This window comes from Bufo bufo, chromosome 5 (genome assembly GCF_905171765.1).
Source record: "Bufo bufo chromosome 5, aBufBuf1.1, whole genome shotgun sequence".
In the NCBI taxonomy this organism is placed as follows: domain Eukaryota; kingdom Metazoa; phylum Chordata; class Amphibia; order Anura; family Bufonidae; genus Bufo; species Bufo bufo.
The window spans coordinates 533,572,880-533,596,274 of NC_053393.1; the positions used below are offsets into that span (position 1 = coordinate 533,572,880).

The 23,395-nt window shown below is 48.4% G+C and overlaps 1 protein-coding gene across 2 annotated transcripts in view; it reads left to right on the top strand.

Annotated features, from left to right (window-relative positions):
- Nucleotides 1–4,630: 4,630 nt before the first annotated feature.
- The window catches only part of GLCCI1 (glucocorticoid induced 1), a 51,696-nt gene continuing 32,931 nt past the window's right edge, over nucleotides 4,631–23,395 (top strand). For both annotated transcript variants that reach the window (XM_040431250.1, XM_040431251.1), the window contains exons 1-2: nucleotides 4,631–5,024; nucleotides 16,260–16,411. In XM_040431250.1, the coding sequence (XP_040287184.1) occupies nucleotides 4,736–5,024; nucleotides 16,260–16,411 (441 nt within the window). In that variant the 5' untranslated portion in view covers nucleotides 4,631–4,735. The remainder of the gene's footprint in view (nucleotides 5,025–16,259; nucleotides 16,412–23,395) is intronic.

Consider the following 23,395-nt stretch of genomic DNA (forward strand, 5'->3'; position numbering starts at 1 on the left):
GATAGCATGGAAGGGACAATGTGCCCTCATCAAAGTTCTGATGCCATTCCACATTTTTGACCAACCAAAATTGGGAACAAGCTGTGAGAGCCACTCAATCAATAGGTGTCCCACGAGGAGTCGCTGATGAGTTTAAGGCCCGAGATCAGGTAGCAGCGGGATTTGAGTCCCTAATTCCTATTATTACCGTCAATAAGAACGTAAATTGGATCAATTATCTTTACTATAACCAGCAGAGATTTGTGAATTATACCAGAGATGCCCTCAAGGGAATAGTGGAACAGCTAGGCCCCACTTCGGCTATGACCTTCCAGGATTGCATGGCCCTAGATATGACTCTAGCAGAGAAGGGAGGCGTATGCAAGATGACAGGATCCTCCTGTTGTAAATATACCGCCCCAGATGGGGCCTAAAAGGCCTCACTGAATTGTCAGATGAATTAGCCAAGAACTCTGGGGTAAAGAACCCATGGGACTCTGTGTTTGGGTGGCTGGGTGACTGGCACTCAAACCAATAGGTATGGCTATATTGTGTATTCTTATAATCCTGTGTGCTGTGTGGTTCCTTGTGTTTGAAAAATCCAGACGAAAACCATTGAAGAGACCGCTCCAACGATGTATGCTGATTTCCCACTATTGGAGAAACCAAAGGACTGGAAGTCTAGAACCCAACAAGAGGCCTATCACTTACTGTAGTAGCACTCCATATACATATATTCCATATTAGGGACAGAAGAGAATCTGACTTTCCATTATGCAAGTCCATTAACAGGGAGTCTATCTACTAGGGATAGATCGTCTCCAAAGTGGTGAAGCAACCAGCAGGTACAATGGAACTGATTTCAGGGATAACGTCAGGCCACGTGAAATGGCTTCAAAAGGGGGGACTGTTGTGGAGGTCATTATAGTAATCTGAAGCCATTGCAATATGGCGATGACATCATGAACCACACCTAAGGTGCAAAGCTTTATTTTATCATTGTAACCAATGGAACAATGACATGAGCCTCAGCAGAGGAGTGCCCTCTCTGATGTATATATATATATACTGCTTAACTTCCTAAATAAACGAGTTCTGCTTTGATGCTACAAAGTGTCAGTGTGGTTCTTCCGTGTACGATGCTAACAGCTTGTAATTTGGAGCAGACAGTCAATAGAGCAGATACAACTTGAGTGCATCCTCAACAGCACGTGGATATAGTATGGGCAGGACACGTGGATACAGTATGGGCAGGACACGTGGATATAGTATGGACAGGACACGTGGATATAGTATGGGCAGGACCTGTGGATATAGTATGGCAGGACATGTGGATATAGTATGGGCAGGACCTGTGGATATAGTATGGGCAGGACACGTGGATATAGTATGGGCAGGACCTGTGGATATAGTATGGGCAGGACACGTGGATATAGTATGGGCAGGGCCTGTGGATATAGTATGGGCAGGACCTGTGGATATAGTATGGGCAGGACCTGTGGATATAGTATGGGCAGGACACGTGGATATAGTATGGGCAGGACACGTAGATATAGTATGGGCAGGACACGTGGATATAGTATGGGCAGGACATGTAGATATAGTATGGGCAGGACATGTAGATATAGTATGGGCAGGACACGTGGATATAGTATGGGCAGGACCTGTGGATATAGTATGGGCAGGACCTGTGGATATAATATGGGCAGGACATGTGGATATAATATGGGCACTGCATGTGTATATAGTATGGGCAGGACATGTGTATATAGTATGGGCTGGACCTGTGGATATAGTATGGGCAGGACATGTGGATATAATATGGGCACTGCATGTGTATATAGTATGGGCAGGACATGTGGATAGAATATGGGCAGGACATGTGGATATAGTATGGGCAGTACACATAGATACAGTATGGGCAGGACGTGGATATAGTATGTGTAGGACACGTGCATATAGTATGGGCAGTACATGTGGATATAGTATGTGTAACGTGGATACAGTATGGGCAGTACATGTAGATATAGCATGTGTAGGACACGTGGATATAATATGGGCAGTACATAGATACAGTATGGGCAGTACATGAGGATATAGTATGTGTAGGAACGTGGATATAATATGGGCAGTACACAGATACAGTATGGGCAGTACATGTGGATATAGTATGTGTAGGACACGTGGATATAGTATGGGCAGTACACAGATACAGTATGGGCAGTACATGTAGATATAGTATGTGTAGGACACGTGGATATAATATGGGCAGTACACAGATATAGTATGGGCAGGACGTGGATATAGTATGTGTAGGACACGTGGATATAGTATGGGCAGTACATGTGGATATAGTATGTGTAACGTGGATACAGTATGGGCAGTACATGTAGATATAGCATGTGTAGGACACGTGGATATAATATGGGCAGTACACATTGATACAGTATGGGCAGGACGTGTAGATATAGTATGTGTAGGACACGTGGATATACTAGTATGGGCAGTACATAGATACAGTATGGGCAGTACATGAGGATATAGTATGTGTAGGACATGTGGATATACTAGTATGGGCAGTACATGTGGATATAGTATGGGTAGTATACAGATACAGTACGGGCAGTACATGAGGATATAGTATGTGTAGGACACGTGGATATAGTATGGGCAGTACACATAGATACAGTATGGGCAGGACGTGTAGATATAGTATGTGTAGGACACGTGGATATAGTATGGGCAGTACATGTGGATATAGTATGTGTAACGTGGATACAGTATGGGCAGTACATGTAGATATAGCATGTGTAGGACACGTGGATATAATATGGGCAGTACACATATATAGTATGGGCAGGACGTGGATATAGTATGTGTAGGACACGTGGATATAGTATGGGCAGTACATGTGGATATAGTTTGTGTAACGTGGATACAGTATGGGCAGTACATGTAGATATAGCATGTGTAGGACACGTGGATATAATATGGGCAGTACACATAGATACAGTATGGGCAGGACGTGTAGATATAGTATGTGTAGGACACGTGGATATACTAGTATGGGCAGTACATGTGGATATAGGATGGGTAGTATACAGATACAGTATGGGCAGTACATGAGGATATAGTATGTGTAGGACACGTGGATATAGTATGGGCAGTACACATAGATACAGTATGGGCAGTACATGTGGATATAGTATGTGTAGGACACGTGGATATAGTATGGGCAGTACACATAGATACAGTATGGGCAGTACATGTGGATATAGTATGTGTAGGACATGTGGATATAGTATGGGCAGTACATGTGGATACAGTATGGGCAGTACATGAGGATATAGTATGTGTAGGACACGTGGATATAGTATGGGCAGTACATGAGGATATAGTATGTGTAGGACATGTGGATATAGTATGGGCAGTACATGAGGATATAGTATGGGCAGTACACATAGATACAGTATGGGCAGTACACATGGATACAGTATGGGCAGTACACATGGATACAGTATGGGCAGTACATGAGGATATAGTATGGGCAGTACACATGGATACAGTATGGGCAGTACACATGGATACAGTATGGGCAGTACATGAGGATATAGTATGTATAGGACACGTGGATACAGTATGGGCAGGACACGTGGATACAGTATGGGCAGTACATGAGGATATAGTATGTGTAGGACACGTGGATACAGTATGGGCAGTACACATAGATACAGTATGGGCAGTACATGTGGATATAGTATGTGTAGGACACGTGGATACAGTATGGGCAGTACACATAGATACAGTATGGGCAGTACATGAGGATATAGTATGTGTAGGACACGTGGATACAGTATGGGCAGTACACATAGATACAGTATGGGCAGTACATGAGGATATAGTATGTGTAGGACACGTGGATACAGTATGGGCAGTACACATGGATACAGTATGGGCAGTACACATGGATACAGTATGGGCAGTACATGAGGATATAGTATGGGCAGTACACATGGATACAGTATGGGCAGTACATGAGGATATAGTATGTATAGGACACGTGGATACAGTATGGGCAGTACACATGGATACAGTATGGGCAGTACATGAGGATATAGTATGGGCAGGACACGTGGATACAGTATGGGCAGGACATGTAGATATAGTATGGGCAGTACATGTGGATATAGTATGTGTAGGACACGTGGATACAGTATGGGCAGTACATAGATACAGTATGGGCAGTACATGTGGATATAGTATGTGTAGGACACGTGGATACAGTATGGGCAGTACACATAGATACAGTATGGGCAGTACATGTGGATATAGTATGTGTAGGACACGTGGATACAGTATGGGCAGTACACATGGATACAGTATGGGCAGTACATGTGGATATAGTATGTGTAGGACACGTGGATACAGTATGGGCAGTACACATAGATACAGTATGGGCAGGACGTGTATACTTTGTGGATATAACCTCCTGCTTACGTTGCTGACGTCATTAAACTATTTTACGCTACAATCTCCACTCGTTCCCGCCTCTCTTTCCTCGCCTCCCTCTCATTGGTCAGGGCTCCTGGGTCAGGATTTGAATCCGCCTTCTGATTGGCCATGGCGCACCGCCTGCCGCCGTGAGCGCCGCCCCCTTACCTCCTCGCCGCTGTGTGTCAGTCGCCGGCCATTCGGGGGCCGCGGAGGAGCTGCGTCACGGGCTGTGGCGGGGGAGACCGTGCATCTAGCCGCCGTCATGTCTTCCACTCATCCCCGAGTGAAGCGCGGCTCCGGCTCCCCTCCGAACGGCTCAGCACGCCTCCTTCAGCCCATCCGGGCCACCGTGCCCTACCAGCTCCTGCACAGCAGCCCCAGCCGCTCCCCGTCCGCCTCTGTGGGGAGTAACACCGAGCCGGGCCCCCCGAGTCCTTCCCCACCTTCCCCGCTGCTCCCACAGCCTCACAGCAGCCCGGAGGCGGCCAGAACCCGGAGGAGGAGGAGCACGTCCCCGGACAGGAGGAACGCCGCGTCCCCTGGGAGCAGAGGTGAGGGCAGCATGGCGCCGAGCACACGTATGCAGCGCCCCATCTGCCGAGCCTGCCCCTCCGCTTCTAGAGCGGGGCTGGAACCTGGGGCTCTCCATAGTATCAGTCAGAGCATGCTGGGAGTAGCAGTTTTGCAACAGCTGGAACCCCTCAGGGTGGGGAGCACTGCTCTAGATCCCCAGCCCTGTTCTAGATCCCCAGCCCTGTTCTAGAACCTCAGGTAGTAGGGCCTAGAGTATACTGAGATCCCCAGCCCTGTTCTAGAACCTCAGGTAGTAGGGCCTAGAGTATGCACAGACTCTGAGCATTGCTGGTCTAGAACTGACCTCGTGGTCTAGAGAGCAATGCATGAACTGACTCTTGTGGAGCAGCGCTGGCCTGCGAGGTTCTGGAGCAATGCATGCACGTGCCGTTCTGGAGCAGCGTTGGCATGCGAGGTTCTCTTGCAGCACTTGTGGTTCTGGAGCAGCGCATGCACTTTAGAGCTGGGGATGCCACTACTCTGGAGCTTGAAAAGTAAAATCTGGTGTTATAACTTGGTTTCAGAGCAGGTGTTGCGTCTGCAGCTCTAGAACAACCTTAGAATGTGATAAGATCTGGGGGGTGGGGGGTGTAGATGCTTGGGGCTTGAAGGACAGATTAGGAACTTGTAGTTCTAGGATTTGTAATGCAGAGCTGTGCTCAGGATATGGAGGTCTAGACTGCTGACTTACCAACTGTTGCAGAACTACTACACTGAGCATGCCGCTGTCGGAGAATGCTGGGAGTAGCAGTTTTTCAACAGATCTGGGTCATCCGATCCCTCGCCTGGTCGTAGAACCTCAGATAGCTGGGTCTAGAATCCTATGCTGCGCAGTATTTTGGGGCACAGCTTACGCTCTAAATTCTAGAATTGGCCTGGTGATCTGGAGAGCAGTGCATACACTTGCAGCTCTAGAGCATTGATGGTCTGGAGTAGATGCTTGGCACTTCTTGGTCAGGAACGTGTAGTTCCTAGAGCTGTTCTGCCACTTGTGTTGCAGAACTGTGCTGGGATATGGAGGTCTAGACCAGTGGTCCCCAACCTCTGTGGTTTCCAACCGTTCTAAAACTACTACGCCCAACATGTCACGAGATCCTGCAGCAGCTGTCATAGAATGCTGTGGCGAGCTGTTTTTTTTGGGATACTACATGTTGGGGGCCACTAGTCTAAAATACATTCTAGAACTTGTACAGTGATCTGGAGTAGGTGTTGCCCCCCCTTTAATAGGTCAGGAGGAATGCATACATTTTGAGCTCTTGTGGTTCTAGATCGACTCTAGAACTCGGCACTTTAGGTCAGTTGCTAGTCCAGAGCAAGGTGGAGTTCTGAAGTTCTAGAGCCATCTTTGTCCAGGCAGGTTGAGAACTTCAGTTCTAGAACAGAGCTGAGAGCACTCCCATCATCCACTGTGGTGGTCTGCAGCTGCTTTTGTGCTCATGTTAATGTCTTCACGTATAACCCTAATACCCCTCGGGTCCAGGAAGCTGAGATATGAGGAGCTGTTTGTTGGGGTCCGTTCCTGGTGACCACCTGGCCCCTCCGCGTTACGGCTCCAGCAGCTCTACAAGGTGAGAACCCTCGCCCAGCAGCTCCTCCTATCTCAGGTTCCTGGACCCGAGACGTGCTGGGAGCAGCAGAGTAGGAACTCTTCATATCCGGCCTCTGCTATACAGGCTTCCTCTCTCCTGCCGGCTCTGTCCCTTTAAGACTCTGTTGAAGGCCCTTGAGGTGATGACACCAGATTAGAGCCGGCCTCGTTCATGGCGATTCTTCTTGTTTTCGTCTCTCTACAGGCGCGTCTGAGGCTCAGAAGAATGGCAGCCATGTAAAAGTTGTGTTTGTACTGATGTAGCAGAGCTGAATTTGTCATTTAACTCTTTGAAACTGCATTTTTTTTTTTTTGCATGTCCTACAGTGCTAAGAGAAATCATGACATTGCCAGTGTATTGTGCCGATTCAGCTCTGCTATGTACATTAGGTGGATTTACATAGGACTGCAGGGACTCCCTGGTGAGTTAACATGGTAGACATAGAAAACAATTGACAGACTCTACAATATTATCCATGGTTTCATCTAGGGCTGCAGCACAAACTTGGCACTGCTACATCTGTGCACTCTGATAAAATATTACTTGTGGTCTCTCCTGGGACTGCAACACAAATTCGGCTCTGCTACGTCTGTGCACTCTGCACAAAATTATCCATGGTTTTATCACCTAGGTCTGCAGCACAAACTCAACCCTGCTACATCTGAGCACTCGGTGGTATAATATTACTTGTGGTTTCACCGAGGCCTGCTGCAGCACAAACCCGCCTCTGCTACATCTGAGTATGCTACGAGTTCACGCTGTGCATTCACACAGGTCTGACGGATGATGCAGTGTGGTGTCATTTCCAGAGTGTGTTCTGTGGCTTCAGGCTACTTTCACACTCGCGTTTTGTACGGATCCGTCATGGACGGATCCGTTCAGATGATACAACCGTTCAGAACGGATCCGTTTGTATTATCGGTAACATTGCCAAAAACGGATCCGTCTTGAACACCATTGAAAGTCAATGGAGGGCGGATCCGTTTTCTGTTGTGCCAGATCGTGTCATAGAAAACGGATCTGTCCCCATTGACCTACATTGTGTGTCAGGGCGGATCAGTTGGACTCCGCATCGTCAGGCGGACAGCAAAACGCTGTAAGCAGCCTCCAGAGCGGAATGGTGACGGAACGGATGCGTTCTGAGCGGATCCTTTTCCTTTAGGGCAAAACTGATCCGTTTTGGACCGCCTGTGAGAGCCCTGAACGGATCTCGCGAACGGAAACCAAAACGCCAGTGTGAAAGTAGACACAGGACTGCAGCTGTACCTACTGTATTGCAGGGCGTAGAATAAACAGCTGACCCGACCAGCTCAGCTCTGCTGCATATTAGTATGTTGACTTGGGTTTGTCTCTTTAATTTGCCGCCTGAGCTCTGACGTCAGTCCCAGATGACCCGGGCTCTAATAACGCCGCCGCCGTGCAGCTCTGTGGTGACATCATCCATAAAACCCCAGGGACCTATTTACCAAGGTGAAAGCAGAGAGCGCTGCGTAATTAGAACCCCCCCCCACACTACTCAATTGGTCTGTAACGTCGCCTGAGCGTCTGCAGGTCCGGGGTGGGCACCGTACTGATGCCATATTCAGTGGCTGGTATTGGGTTCTGTTTGTTTTACTTTTCTGTTGAATATTTGATTGCTATTTTATTTTTCTATTTTTGTTATATTGCTTATGTATTTTTTTTTTAGATATTTTTGTATTTATTAAATAATGTATTTTTATTTACCGGTATATAGTTTTCATTTATATATTATCTTTTTAATTATATGTATTATATATTTTTATTATAAATTTTGATATATCAATTTTTTAGATTCTGTTTAAATTTTTCTTAATTTTATTATAATTCTTTTTTTATTATTATATATTTTTCAGCATAGAATCAGAATGGACATCTGTGTAGTGCAGTGTTCTCCGACCTGTGACTCTCTTGTGGTTTGCAAAACTACAACTCCCAGCATGCCCTGATCCGTTGAGGGTCTGAGACCCCACACCCCCGCTCTAGAATAACAGCGCCGTCCTTTGTGTGTAGTGGCCGCAGCCGTTTACTGCAGCGCTGCACACATGGATGGGGCTGTGCCGTTCTGGCTATGGAGCTGTTGCTGATCGGCGAGGGTGCGGCCTGTTGGACCCTTGCCGATCAATATAAAAGGACCGGAAAGCCAAGGTTTGTTTAGCTCCTTCTTGTGATGGATTTGGCCTGGTGATCGCTCCTCGATCAGCTGCTGTAGCCAAGCAGGCATTCTCCCTGCAGCGGCCACTACAGGGGAAATGTGGTATTACATGCCAGCCATTCTGATGAATGTAATCTCATGTGCCCGGAGAGAAGGGGGTGCACAGTTATTCCCCAGGCAGATAAAGTGCACCAATGTTGTCGCTGGTTGTGACCATCACGGAAAGTCTTCTGTCTGACCCCTCCCCAAGTGGTGACTTGCAGCACAGAGCCGGACATTGGTCAAGACAGAAACGGCACACGCCGCCCTGTTGCTGCAAGATTCAAAAATATTCCAGAAACTCCTAGTATCCATAGAGTAACGACGTCAGGGGCATCAGACGAACACCCGTATCTAGAGTTCCCCATCTGCTGCTCGGAGATCTGATAGTCAGATGTTTTCTGGTGGATCCTTCCATATACCTGCATGCCTCTCTGCATAGGCCTCCTCCATCTTGGCTGCTGCAGGGGCCGTGCTGCTGGTTTGCAAAGGCTTCCTCTGTCTTGGTGGCTGCAGCGGGTACTGGTCTGATTTGCATAAGCATCCTGGCAGCTGCAAGGGGTTTTGTTCTGGTTTGGTTTCCAGCATCTTGCAAAGTAGTAGAGCACGCGCCTATTGGCATTCTCAGTCTTGGTGGCTGCAGGGGGAGCTGTACTGGTTTGCACGGGCTTCCTCCATCTTGGCGGCTTGCAGGGGAGCTCTACTGCTTTGCACGGGCTTCCTCCATCTTGGCGGCTGCAGGGGGGAGCTCTATTGGTTTGCACGGGCTTCCTCCATCTTAACGGTTGCAGGCGGAGCTGTATTAGTTTGCATAGGATTCATCTATTTTGGCTGCTGCAGGGGGAGCTGTACTGGTTTGCACAGGCTTCCTCCATCTTGGCTGCTGCAGGGGGAGCTGTACTGGTTTGCACAGCCTTCCTCCATCTTGGCGGCTGCAGGGGGAGCTGTACTGGTTTGCACAGCCTTCCTCCATTTTGGTGGCTGCAGGGAGAGCTGTACTGGTTTGCACGGGCTTCCTCCATCTTGGCGGCTGCAGGGGGAGCTGTACTGGTTTGCACGGGCTTCCTCCATCTTGGCGGCTGCAGGGGGAGCTGTACTGGTTTGCACGGGCTTCCTCCATCTTGGCGGCTGCAGGGCGAGTTGACTTTACCTTTAATTGCAGCCATGATTAAAATTTTCCACTGAGCGTTAGACCCGCAGTAAACCCCCGTTATAGCGCGGTCACCACACTTTTGCGACACGTGACTTAATGAAATTCACCTCTCCCTAGTAAATGCTGTCATTCTGGCCTACACTTGGCGCCAAGCACCACAGGGCGCACTTCATATTTTCTGTGGCGTGTGTAGGAGGAAGGCCGCCATACTGCTGTCCTGGCATCGGCACCAGTCGCTCCTCCCGCTCTCCACAACACACTGGCCAAGTTTTTGAAGTGACGGCGATCCGTTGTGACGCTTTTGTGTACGAGGCGAGAGCTTGTGCAATCCTCTGCAGGTCTTTCTGGGCTTGCATTATGTGGTGGTTGCACATTTCCTCCTTGTCCCCGCTCGTCCTTCATGCAGTTGCTGTGGCCGTGCCGATGTTTGTTGTTTGAGGTTGTCACCGGTGTCAGTGATAATGGCCCGGCCCCGGGTTGGCACGCCGGCACTTTTATTCCAGCACTGTCCTAAGTGAAGACTGTTGTTTTTCTTTACACTTTATTTATTTATTTATTTATTTATTTTACTCCTTTATTATCATGTTTATTTTTATCCAAAATATTTTTACCAGTTTTCAATAATAAATGTGTACGTATCCTTTTTTATTTGCACATTCCACTTGTTGTTTTTATATTTCCTTTCGCTTTTTCACTTCTCTATGACTCTGGTTAGCGCTGGGGTCCTGGGTTCAAATCCCAACCATGGCGCAACCTCTGCCTGGAGTTTGGATGTTCTCCTGGAGTTTTTTATCCTTCTGGATTAAAAGGGTTGTCGTCCCTAAAAATATAAAATTGCTGACCACCAGCTCTTATTTTCATGAGCCCTTTGTTCCAGCTCTGAGGTTCCTGTCCCGGTTCCCCCCCAGTCCCTGATGGACCAGAAGTGGTGACAACCCATCCATGGTCAGGTTGACCGTTTGCATCCATTCGCTGAGGCTCGGCGGTCACGTTTTGCTCCGCAACATGTCGCCACAAATGGGACCCCCTGGAGTTGGTGGGGGGTTTTGTCAGTTTGGACAACGTTGAAATTTGGATTGTGACCCCCGCAGGGACCGATAGATGTTTTTCCCAGAAAATGTAGCCCAGCGTGCAGCAATGTTTTTCAGGCAAAGTGCCTGATTGCAGGCCTAATGCACATGGCTGAGGTTGTGCAGGAGATCGTGGACGCCGTTTGGCCCCTGGGATGCTCCCTGCATGCAGGAGTCTCTCCTAGCAGCCATATTGGCCGCCCTGATCATTGCCACCCAGCTTTCCTAGGAAGAGATGACTGACTTTAAGAGGGTGACTGAACGCGCCGGGTTATTTAGGTGGTAAATGCTCCACGTCTTTATCCCGAAAGGGCCGCACGTGCTCCAGCTTGAATATTTTTTTTTTTTTTTTTTTTTTTTTTTTTTACAAGGGCATGCCTCAGACAGCCCCGCGCATGTCTGCTTGGGATAATAGGGGGCACCTCTCGGGTGGAAAACGATCCCAAGGTCTGTGTGTAAAGAAATACTCGCAGAGAGAGCTCGCCAGCGAGAGAGAAAGTGAACCCGCCCTTGAGAAAAATCGTTAGGAGCGTCGCGGAGGCCCGCGACTGAATGCAGAAGGTGGGTCTGAGCGGTTCTGGCCTACGTCGGCCGGTGTAGCAGAGCTGAGTCGTGCTTGCAGTTTGCAAACTCTTCTCTGCTACGTCTGTAAGTAGATACAGGATTAGGTCCTGTCTGTCGAGCAGATGGCAGAGGGACCACGAGGCTTGCAAGTCGGCAGATGCCACCTGATAATCCCAGCGGACTGTCCGGCATGTGCTGGAAGTGTTACCCCCCTGAAAATGTCCTTCAGTGATGTGAAGGTTAAGGTTCACATGTGGTGGATATTACGCCTTGCGTTAGAGTGCCAGCAAAGCGGATGACATTCTATAAAATCCCACCTAAAGTCTCCAGCAAAATCTGCGTCAGCGTGCAAATTTTCCCGTGGGATCGCCTGGAATTTCCGCGATTGATAGACGTGGATTTTGACGTACTTCCAATTGTTTTCAGTAGGAAAATGTGCCATTTATGTGTATTTTATTTCTTCTCCACGTGCAAAATGGAATTGTACATTACAGGAAAGAATTGACATGGGACTGCTTCACATGTATGGAAACCGCTGCGGGTGGCCTCTGTGTATTGGTCCCGTTTAGCGGATTCTGGGTCAGTTCTGGTTTGGATTTCTGGTGCAGGTCAGTATTTCCGCTGTGTGACCGTGCCCTTAAAGGGTTTCTCCAAGAATCGGGCACTAATGTCCATGCTTTAAAGGGGCTTCCCCGGGATTTTCCTATTGATGGCCTATCATCAGGATAGGTCATCAATCGGTGGGTGCGACTTTAAAAATTGCCTCTTTAAAGCGTACCTGATCCAGCATCCAACTGTGCCATCACTGCTGCTGACCAGTCAGCGGCCTCAGCAGTGACCTATGCTGGAACGACCTGTGACCGCTGAGGATGCCGTTCCTGGGGCATCACCATTCAGGCCATTGAATGGCTGGCAGGGGTCACGGTAGATGGCGCATCACACTTGCGGACCAACGATTATCAGAAAGCTTGGCGCTGGACCGGGACCGCTTTGAATTCTTCATGCGCGTGCCCATGGACTTTAATGTGTTACAACCTGTTTCTGGGAAAAACTGGGTGAAGAGCATTATGGCTGGCGTTACAGCTCCCTTGCGGTTCCTTGTCCGGCCCCTGAACGGCGGACATGCCTGGCCGACGCAGCGTCGCATCCAGTGTACGGCTGCAGGTCCGGGCAGAGTCTCCGTTCAAGAGTCGGAAAAGTTGTGTAGCTTTTCTAGTTTAATGCGTTCCGTTTCCTCGCCCTTTAAACATCCTGGACTACACCCAGATGTGTAAACTGAAGGAAATTCTTTGCAGACTTTGCATTTTTTTTTTCTGCCTGGTTGTCTAGAATGTTTCCATTCACTGACAGCAAGCAGAGATCCTCAGAATGGTGAGTAATTGAAACACAAAGTAAATTTAAGAAAGTTCGAGGACTCCAATAAAAAGGCCAGGAAAGTTGGGTGGGAGCCGTAACCTCCGCCACAATGGATCTCCTTCAGCTTTCCACGCCGCTAATTGCAGGTGGTTGTAGTTAGCGATCCTCATCCATGCCCTTTCTTCTAAATGCAGTCTTGGAATTCTTAAAGGGACTGTAAACCCTTGTGCCTTGAATGCAGTCTACTGGTCCCTGTTATCAGCCTTTCCCAGTTTGGGCTCAGACTGGCCGTAGCGCACTTGAAACCTTCCTGCCCCCGATTACTCCAGACATATCAGATTTATCACCGCTGCGCTACTATTAAGGTGCGCCGGCCCTTTAACGCATGGGATGAGTCAGTTTACATGTCACATACACTTATTTTTATCTACTTTTATGTTTTTTTTTTTTTGCATGTCGTGGGTGCATTTAAGAAATACTGCTCGACTAGTGACTAATCCCGCTTTCCTTCCTGTTCTGCGGCTCGCATCTGTAGAAATTTGTAAATTTCATAAATTATACAGCGGAACAGATAACAGACTCTGTATATCTCTGGCTGCTGTAGTAATCGGCGTTTTGTGGAGCTTCTATGTAAGGTGAACGTACCTCGCCTGGTTAGGACTTTGGTATGCAGATGTCAACATGGTCTTGGTAGACTACTTGGTCATTTCTTTCTAGGAAAGTGGCGATGGCCCATGTGGGTTGCCACCCAGCTTTTCCAGGCATCGGCTTCTGCTCGGCTAACTCCATCCACCCCTAAATGGAGCTAAATGGAATGGTGGCGACGTGTCTGCAGCTCCATTACTAGAACGGGGGCTGCGTTCCACTGCTGTAATCGGCGGGGGTCCCAGTGGTCACTTATACCCTACCCCTAAAGTCTTTGTAATGGGACAACCCCTTTAATATTTAACAAATCCTGATTGCATGTAAAATGAAACAACCTTGCAGTAGGTGTTAGGCTACTTTCACACTAGCGTTATTCTTTTCCGGCATAGAGTTCCGTCCTAGGGGCTCAATACCGGAAAAGAACTGATCAGTTATATCCCCATGCATTCTGAATGGAGAGTAATCAGTTCAGGATGTCTTAAAGTTCAGTCACTGAACGGCGTTTTGGACGGAGGAAATACCGCAGCATACTGCAGTATTCTCTCCGTCCAAAATTCCGGATCCGGCAATAATTTACATTGAAATGCATTAGTGCCGGATCTGGCGTTAAAAATACAGGAATGCCGGATGCGTTCTTCTGATCTGCGCATGCGCAGACTGGTAAAAATTTGAACAAAAAGAAACGGATCCGTTTGTCCGTATGACAAAAGGAGAGACGGATCCGTTCTTGCGATGCATTTGTTAGACTGATCCGGATCAGTCTACAAATGCTGTCCGTTTGCATGCAGATTGCCGGATCTTCCGGTGACGGAACTGCTTGCCGGATAACTCTGCCGCAAGTGTGAAAGTAGCCTTAAAAATCTATTGGTTTGTGTGCACAGCTCCAGTTCAGACAATGTGTCTCCATGGTAACAGACTACTAACAAGAGCCTGTGTAGTCTGATGCTGTAGTCCCTTCTATATCTCCTGCACCAAATGAACATTAGTGCAAAGTAGGGACAAATGGAAGGAGGTGTGATACTGCCGGGTGACAGAATTTGTTTGTCTGCCGAGGAGCTGTAGACACAAATCGGTAGGAAATGTAAAAGGCTATGGACACATTTTTGAGGGCAAGTTTTTATTTTTTTTTATTACTATTATTGCATTGTACTCATTTTAAATTAAAATAATTCTTTAAATTGGCCTTTATTAAAAATGCATAGCCCTTTTCTCTGTACAGGGCTGAGTTTCTCTAGTAGCAGGATCTGAGTTTTCTCTGTTCTGTCAGGCAGCTCAGCTGACGGCTCCTCATCTCTGCTCTCTGACCTCCTAAACACACATTATAGCTCAATTTTTATCTTACTGATAAGAATGTGGCTTAAATAAGTGTTTGACCTTTTAGTAATTTAGAGTTAGAGGACATTTCATCGGTCCGAACATTGTAAGATAACGATCAGGCTGTGTAGAGCAGCGCCCCGGGATCTCCCTGCACTTACTATTATTCCGGGGCGCCGCTCCGTTCTCCCGCTATGTCCACCGGTATTTTCGCTGACTTGGTAACACTGGGAGGAGCCCGCCCCTTTTCTCCTGGGCGTCTCCTTCTCCCAGGCTGTAGCGCTTCCAATCTCAGCGCAGGCTCCTCCCAGTGTTACCAAGTCAGCGAAAATACCGGGGGACATAGTGGGAGAACGGAGCGGCGCCCCGGAATAATACGTGGAGTGAGATCCCGGGGCGCCGCTCTACACAGCCTGATTGTTCTCTTACAATGTTTGGACCGATGAAAGGTCCTCTTTAAGGGTTATTAGATGATGGGCACAAAATGAAAGTACCAGTCACACAGCTAAACAAACGGTTAATCCTTTGTGACAGAACGGCGCAATATTTTTAATACAGACTAATTGAAAAAATTATTTTTAGCCCAAATAAGTAAAATGCAATCGTAAAAAAATTGCCCCCCAAAGGTGCACATAACCTTTAAATTAACTGAAGCAGCTCTGCAATATGTCTCATCAGTCAAGGTGTCAGGACATCACCTTTAGAGCTTGTTCACACGACCGTATGTATTTTTTGGTCCGCAAAAAATATGGATGACGTCCGTGTGCATTCCGTATTTTGCGGGACGGAACAGCTGGCCCCCGATAGAACAGTCCTATCCTTGTCCGTAATGCGGACAATAATAGGACATGTTCTATTTTTTTTGCGGAATGGACATATGGAAACTGAATGCACACTGAGTACCTTCCGTTTTTTTTTTGCTTACCTATTGAAATGAATGGTTTCATATACGGTCCGCAAAAAAAATGGAACAGACACGGAAAGAAAATACGTTTGTGTGCATGAGCCCTTAACTGGAGTCCAGAAAGCTCGGAGCACAAACTGCAGCTGAGCTCCTAAGACATCTTATGGGTAGCTCTCCCGGGTTCTCCAGCCATTAAGCAACTACAGCTCCCAGCATGCAGGAGGTCAGGAGTTGTAGTTGTACAAGGTCAGGTCTAGTAATATCGTCCTACGTTGCTGAGTTGTTCCCGGTCTCTGTGTTTGGCGCATCTTGCTAGACGTGTGCCGCCACCACGAAATATAGAACTTTCCTTTTAAATCTACGAACCTGACCTAATGTTCTTTTTATCTCTGCTTTAATTCCACAGCTGACCAGTCAAATTCCCATCCCCTCCGAACATCCAGCACCATCAGGCGGACTTCCTCCTTGGACACCATAACTGGACCCTACCTGAGCGGCCATTGGCCTCGGGACCCTCACGTTCACTACCCCTCATGTATGAACGATAAAGCCACTCAGGTACCGGCTTGTGTGCCTTGTCAGTACAGTCGAGGGGTTAGTAATGGGGGGGGGGGGTGTGTGTGACTCCAAGCTGCCTCCAGAGGGTATTTTGTCCATTTAAAGAATTTACCTGGGATTTTAAGAAATTGGCCAAAGTGCAAGATATGGCAATAAAATAAAATTAACCGTTACTGAGCCGTCATCCTTCCAGGTGGCCCCTGACGGTCCTGCAGCGATGCCATCACATGTATTGGTCACGTGAATGATATATGTGATGGCCTCACTGCAGGAACCACCAGAGTGGTTTTGCGGGATTGGTGGGAGATTTAACGGGTAAGAAATTTTTTATAATTTTTATTTTATACAGTTTCACCCTTTTAGGTCGACTTTGTCAAATGTTGGGCTGCCCTCTTAAAGAGGAACTGTCGCCTCTCCTATCATGTCTGTAGTAACTACTTACATTTCCCATGTAATAACCATTCTGGAGCATCTATTCTTATAATTCTATGTTGTTCCTGCTAGAAGTTTACTAGGGAATGGCAAACTTGGTGTAACCAATTGGGGGGGGGGGGGGGGGGGGGGTCCATGCACAGTCTGATACTAGCAGCAGGACAAACCCCTATCTGGTATCGCCCAGTTGGCAGTTCATTCATAAACATTTAGTGGGAATAATGGAGAAGTGGCACGAGATATAAGAATAGTAATAGAATGCAATTATTTGCTGAAACGGCAAGTCCGGGAGTGACGACGGGCCGTCTTTAACAACGCACGGATGAACATTTTTGTTCCAGTTTTATCAAATGTTATTCTTTGTATGATTTAAGTTGTGCAATTTTTCTGGTTTGGTTTCCGTATCAAAATATTCCTCATGATTTGCAAGAGCTCTGCTTGCTAACATTTCGAAATCACCTTTGTGGATACAAAGCTGACTTGTCAGGTCTGTTTTAGTAACTACTGACGTTCCCCATGTAGTAATTTTGGAGCATATATTCGTATGGCTCTGTGCTGTTATTATGCCTTTCTTATTCCTGATATAAGTTATGACTGAATTCCTAGCAGTTCTCAATGATTCTCCAGCAGAGTGTAACCGGGGGTGGGAAGGGGTTGTTCCTGCACAAGTCTTACACTATCCAATCAGTGCTGCCAGTGTCAGACTGTGCAAGAACCCCCCCCCCCCAAACCAGTAACACTCAGCTGGACCATTATTGCACACTGCTAGCCATTCATAAATCACTCCTGATAACTAAGACCCTCCGGGCCCCTTATCAGTTTAGTCGCTCTCCTCTGTACTCTCTCCAGCTCCAGGGCATCCTTTCTATGGACTAGTGCCCAGAACTGAACTTCATATTCCAGATGAGGCGGCACCAACGCTTTGTAAAGTGGAAAGTGTTTTTAACTTGTCAGAAAACCTGATATGTCGTAGAGACAGCCCCTCACCGGTCCCTAGAACGAGGAGAGAAAAGCACGCACATGGCGCTCCCTCTCCTCGCTGCTTGAGACAATCTTCTTAGAAGTCTAGGGGTCCGTCTCGATTCCGAGGAGAGAGAGTGCACTCTGCCTGTGCTTCCCTCCCCTCGTTCTAGGCATTGTGGGGGTCTCAGCACTCAGCCCCCCTCCGATCTAAACTTTTAATGTGTGCATGTGACATATCAAGTTTTTTTGAAAAGTTAATTTACCCTTTAAGCCTACATGCACACGAACGTAGATTGGTTCCGCATCCGAGCCACATTTTTTTGAGGCTCAGGTGCGGACCCATTCACTTCAATGGGGCCGCCAAAGATGCGGACAGCACTTGTTGTGCTCCGTTCCGTAGCCCCGCAAAAAAAAAAATAGAACATGTCCTATTCTTGTCCGTTTTGCAGACAAGGATAGGCATTGTTACAATGGGTCCGCAAATAAAAGGACAACATAATTTTTTATTTTTTTTTTGCGGACCGTTGTCTCAATCGTTTGTGTGCATGTAGGCTAATACTCATGCCCTAACCTCAGGATAAGTCATCAGTATCTGATTAATGGGGGTCCGACTCCCAGCAGCCCTGCCAATCGGTCATTTGAAGAGGCCCCGCTGCTCTGGTGAGTACTGCGATCTCTTCCTAGGCCAGTGATGTCACAACAATCAGTCACATGGTCGAGGCTCAGCTCCGTAACATTCAAGTGAATGGTTGTGAGCTGCAATACCAAGCTCAGCCACTATACAATGTGCGGCGCTGTGCTTATTAAGCGGCAAGGAGCTCACCGGATCCCTCTCCTTGCTGCATGAGACGGCATCCTTACAAGTCTAGGGCCCAGTCTCGATTCAGTCCTCAGCAATGACGAGAGAGTGCACTCTGCATGTGCTTCACCGGAGCAGCTGATCGGCAGGGCGTGTCGGGTGTCAGACCCCACCATCAGATACTGAAGGTCGGTCATCACTGTTAAAACCCCTTTTAGTACAGGACAGTATCCTGCTGGCCTTAGACGCAGCCGATTGATGTTGTCCTGTTGTTTAGTCTGATCTACAAGTAGGCCCAGATCCTTCTCTACAAGGGACCTTTGCAAAGTCCAAAAAATACTAAGGGAAGAATTTATCGCGCCCTGCTCGGCAGAATTCTGGCCTCAGATATTCTCAGAACAGGACTGTGTGCTCATAAATTTTGAGACCATTTGCATTTTTCATCCAATCACTTTGGGAAATTTGGCGATACCCTGCCGAGCTGATTGCAGCCAAACTTCGGTAGAGGGGTGGTGTAGACAGCGAAGTAGCATCTCAAGATGCCATGGCCACATCTGGGAGCGGTGAGAGGACAGGCGCCACTAACAGAGCGGTCATCTTCCTCCTCTGCTCTGCCTATAAGAAAATTGCTAGAAGTGCAATCCCCTACAGTGCCACAAAAGTATATTCTGCTGATTTGATTAACCCTTCACACCCAGAAGTTTTATGTCACAGAGAAGTTGTTCCTCTTAGTATAGGCGGCATTTCACTAGTGGCCCCCGCGGGCTGTCCTCTCGGGCTCTGCGGCCGGTGTTGCTTCCCGCTGCGGTGCACACCTACAGGCTTTGTGCTAATGTTTTAGTGACTTGAGAGGCTTCTTTAATATTTCACTGTGACTCGCAATTAGTAATAGAATAGCAGTCGCCGCTCCGAGCACCTTCAGTGATGCATCTTTAATGCGCCACCGCCGCAGCTAGGTTGTCTCCTCCTGAACGGGCACAATGCGAGGCGCTGCAAAGGATGTCTCCTCCTGAACGGGCGCAATGCGAGGCGCTGCAAAGGATGTCTCCTCCTGAACGGGCGCAGTGCGAGGCGCTGCAAAGGATGTCTCCTCCTGAACGGGCACAATGCGAGGCGCTGCAAAGGATGTCTCCTCCTGAACGGGCGCAATGCGAGACGCTGCAAAGGATGTCTCCTCCTGAACGGGCGCAGTGCGAGACGCTGCAAAGGATGTCTCCTCCTGAACGGGCGCAGTGCGAGGCGCTGCAAAGGATGTCTCCTCCTGAACGGGCGCAGTGCGAGGCGCTGCAAAGGATGTCTCCTCCTGAACGGGCGCAGTGCGAGGCGCTGCAAAGGAGGTCTCCTCCTGAACGGGCGCAGTGCTAGGCGCTGCAAAGGAGGTCTCCTCCTGAACGGGCGCAGTGCTAGGCGCTGCAAAGGAGGTCTCCTCCTGAACGGGCGCAGTGCGAGGCGCTGCAAAGGAGGTCTCCTCCTGAACGGGCGCAGTGCGAGGCGCTGCAAGGGATGTCTCCTCCTGAACGGGCGCAGTGCGAGGCGCTGCAAAGGATGTCTCCTCCTGAACGGGCGCAGTGCGAGGCGCTGCAAAGGATGTCTCCTCCTGAACGGGTGCAGTGCGAGGCGCTGCAAAGGATGTCTCCTCCTGAACGGGCGCAGTGCGAGGCGCTGCAAAGGATGTCTCCTCCTGAACGGGCGCAGTGCGAGGCGCTGCAAAGGATGTCTCCTCCTGAACGGGCGCAGTGCGAGGCGCTGCAAAGGATGTCTCCTCCTGAACGGGCGCAGTGCGAGGCGCTGCAAAGGATGTCTCCTCCTGAACGGGCGCAGTGCGAGGCGCTGCAAAGGATGTCTCCTCCTGAACGGGCGCAGTGCGAGGCGCTGCAAAGGATGTCTCCTCCTGAACGGGCGCAGTGCGAGGCGCTGCAGTTTTGACCAAGGTTTTTCCATATTTTTCAGTTGATTCCGCCCCAGTCAGAATAAAGATGATGCCTGGGCCTCGCCATTGGCAGCCTTCTGCCAAAGAGTCTGTAGTAGAGTAGTGCGAAGCCGCACCCCATTTAGTCAAGCTCCGCCCAGCTATAGTAATGGGAGCATAAGGAGATAAATTATATAATATACCTACAATATACCTCTAGGACCCCCACGATCCTCAGAATTTAGGGGCCACGGTGCTGCGTCCTTTCAACTGGTTTTGCACAGCCAGGTGCCTGGTTGCAGCCATTCAAAAAGTGACATGGCGCTATACCATGGTTCAGCCCCCCCCATTCTTGGGGTTGGTGGCGGTAAGGGAATGTCCACAAGTGTCACATACCCTGCATTTTCCACCACAGATTTGCATGCGGGAAATCCAGAGCATATTACAGTACCAGTACAGTTGCACACACTGCAGTAAAAATTTGCAGTGTCAAGAGACCGGCGGTACAGATTGTAAATCCCCGACATGGAAAGTTTTTGTTGCGAATTTCCATTGCAGAGCCTTACCTGTGAAGTAGTATTTTTAACCCCCGATGGATCGCTAATGGAGTTTTTACATTTACAAAGCTGTGTGGTAGAAACCAATATGTCTGCCATGGCCGATGTCGCCCTGTTTCATTGTAGTTATTTGTATGGATTGGGGCTGTCAGTCATCACCCAGCTTTCTCAGGAACAGATACTTTCTAGCAATGGGCGATGGCTCTGTGCCCGTCCTGGCCCATCCAGAGTCCAATTGTGCAAATCTTGAGGGTGACAGGTGGAGGCGGGCATCATTCTCCATAAACCGGATGTTTTCATGTCCTGTGCTGCGCAGAACGGCGCCAGATACATTCCAACAGCAATATTGTGAAGCGCTGGCACGTCCGTATAAAACGCCCATATGGAGGGATTCTAGAATAGCCAGCTGGTAACTACAGATCTGTGGCCAAAATGGCTTCACTCTTCCAGAATATCGGAGGCTGGGCGATCCTCTTCTCGCACCAGAGGCCCGTAGAACGGCGTGGACTTGTCGGCAGAGCGTCCCTCATACAATCTCTGTGCAATGTCAGACGTGGATCTCCCAGCACAGCACCGCGGTATAACAGGACCTGGAGTCAGCTGGTGTTCATACCGCAGTCCGCTGCTCTGCAATCCTGTGTCATTCTCCAGAGCTGCGTTCACAATTATTCTGGTTGTTAATGGAAACTTGTCAAAAAAATAATAAATAAATAAAACACCTTGAATAACTTGGCTGAATTGTTGTAATGCAAGGACTGAGCCACTTACAGCGTCTGATGTAGAGGTGACACTTCTCTGAATGCAGATCACTAGAGCGAGACACGATGTGAGATTTCAGGTCTGCAGCATAGTGAGTGCAGCTCTGGAGTATAATGCGGATGTAACTGAGAATCAGTACTGGATAAGTAATGTATGTACACAGTGACTCCACCAGCAGAATAGTGAGTGCAGCTCTGGAGTATAATACAGGATGTAACTCAGGATCAGTACAGGATAAGTAATGTATGTACACAGTGACTCCACCAGCAGAATAGTGAGTGCAGCTCTGGAGTATAATACAGGATGTAACTCAGGATAAGTAATGTATGTACACAGTGACTGCACCAGCAGAATAGTGAGTGCAGCTCTGGAGTATAATACAGGATGTAACTCAGGATAAGTAATGTATGTACACAGTGACTCCACCAGCAGAATAGTGAGTGCAGCTCTGGAGTATAATGCAGGATGTAAAGGTGAAGCTGCTCTTTAGTAATCCTCTGCACTTGTAGTTGTCGGCTAGGTTATGTGTTGTCGTTCCTTGTCTCTGCACTGTTCGTAATTGGTTTCCAGCTGTATTCTGGTGCCAGTTCCATTCCAGTGCTAGATCACACCTGGTTGGGGAGTGCATGTGGCAGATGTCGAGGTTCTGTCATTTTCCCCAGAGATCAGGAACATTGATTGTATTGAGTTCAGTACGTGCAGTGCTGCTGTAGGGATGAGGATTGGACTTGCTTTAGGTTTTAGAGGAGGGAAAAAGCAAAAAATATATATTCCTCATCAGATCAGCAAAATAAAGGATTCAATGTTTTTACTGTATAAAGCGACTCCAATTTGTGTTTTTTTTTTTTTTTTTTTGTGTGTAAAGTATAAAATGGTATTCCATGGACGTGCCCTGTAAGCCCTTGCTGACTGTGCCCGCACTTTTGTGTCAGGCCAGTACATCAGGAGACGTGGAGGAGGCTGTAGGAGGGCAACAACCCAGCAGCAGGACCGCTACCTCCGCCTTTGTGCAAGGAGGAACAGGAGGAGCACTGCCAGAGCCCTGCAAAATGACCTCCAGCAGGCCACAAATGTGCATGTGTCTGCTCAAACGGTCAGAAACAGACTCCATGAGGGTGATATGAGGGCCCGACGTCCACAGGTGGGGGTTGTGCTTACAGCCCAACATAGTGCAGGACGTTTGGCATTTGCCAGAGAACACCAAGATTGGCAAATTCGCCACTGGCGCCCTGTGCTCTTCACAGATGAAAGCAGGTTCACACTGAGCACATGTGACAGACGTGACAGTCTGGAGACGCCGTGGAGAACGTTCTGCTGCCTGCAACATCCTCCAGCATGACCGGTTTGGCATTGGCTCAGTAATGGTGTGGGGTGGCATTTCTTTGGAGGGCCGCACAGCCCTCCATGTGCTCGCCAGAGGTAGCCTGACTGCGATTAGGTACCGAGATGAGATCCTCAGACCCCTTGTGAGACCATATGCTGGTGCGGTTGGCCCTGGGTTCCTCCTAATGCAAGACAATGCTAGACCTCATGTGGCTGGAGTGTGTCAGCAGTTCCTGCAAGAC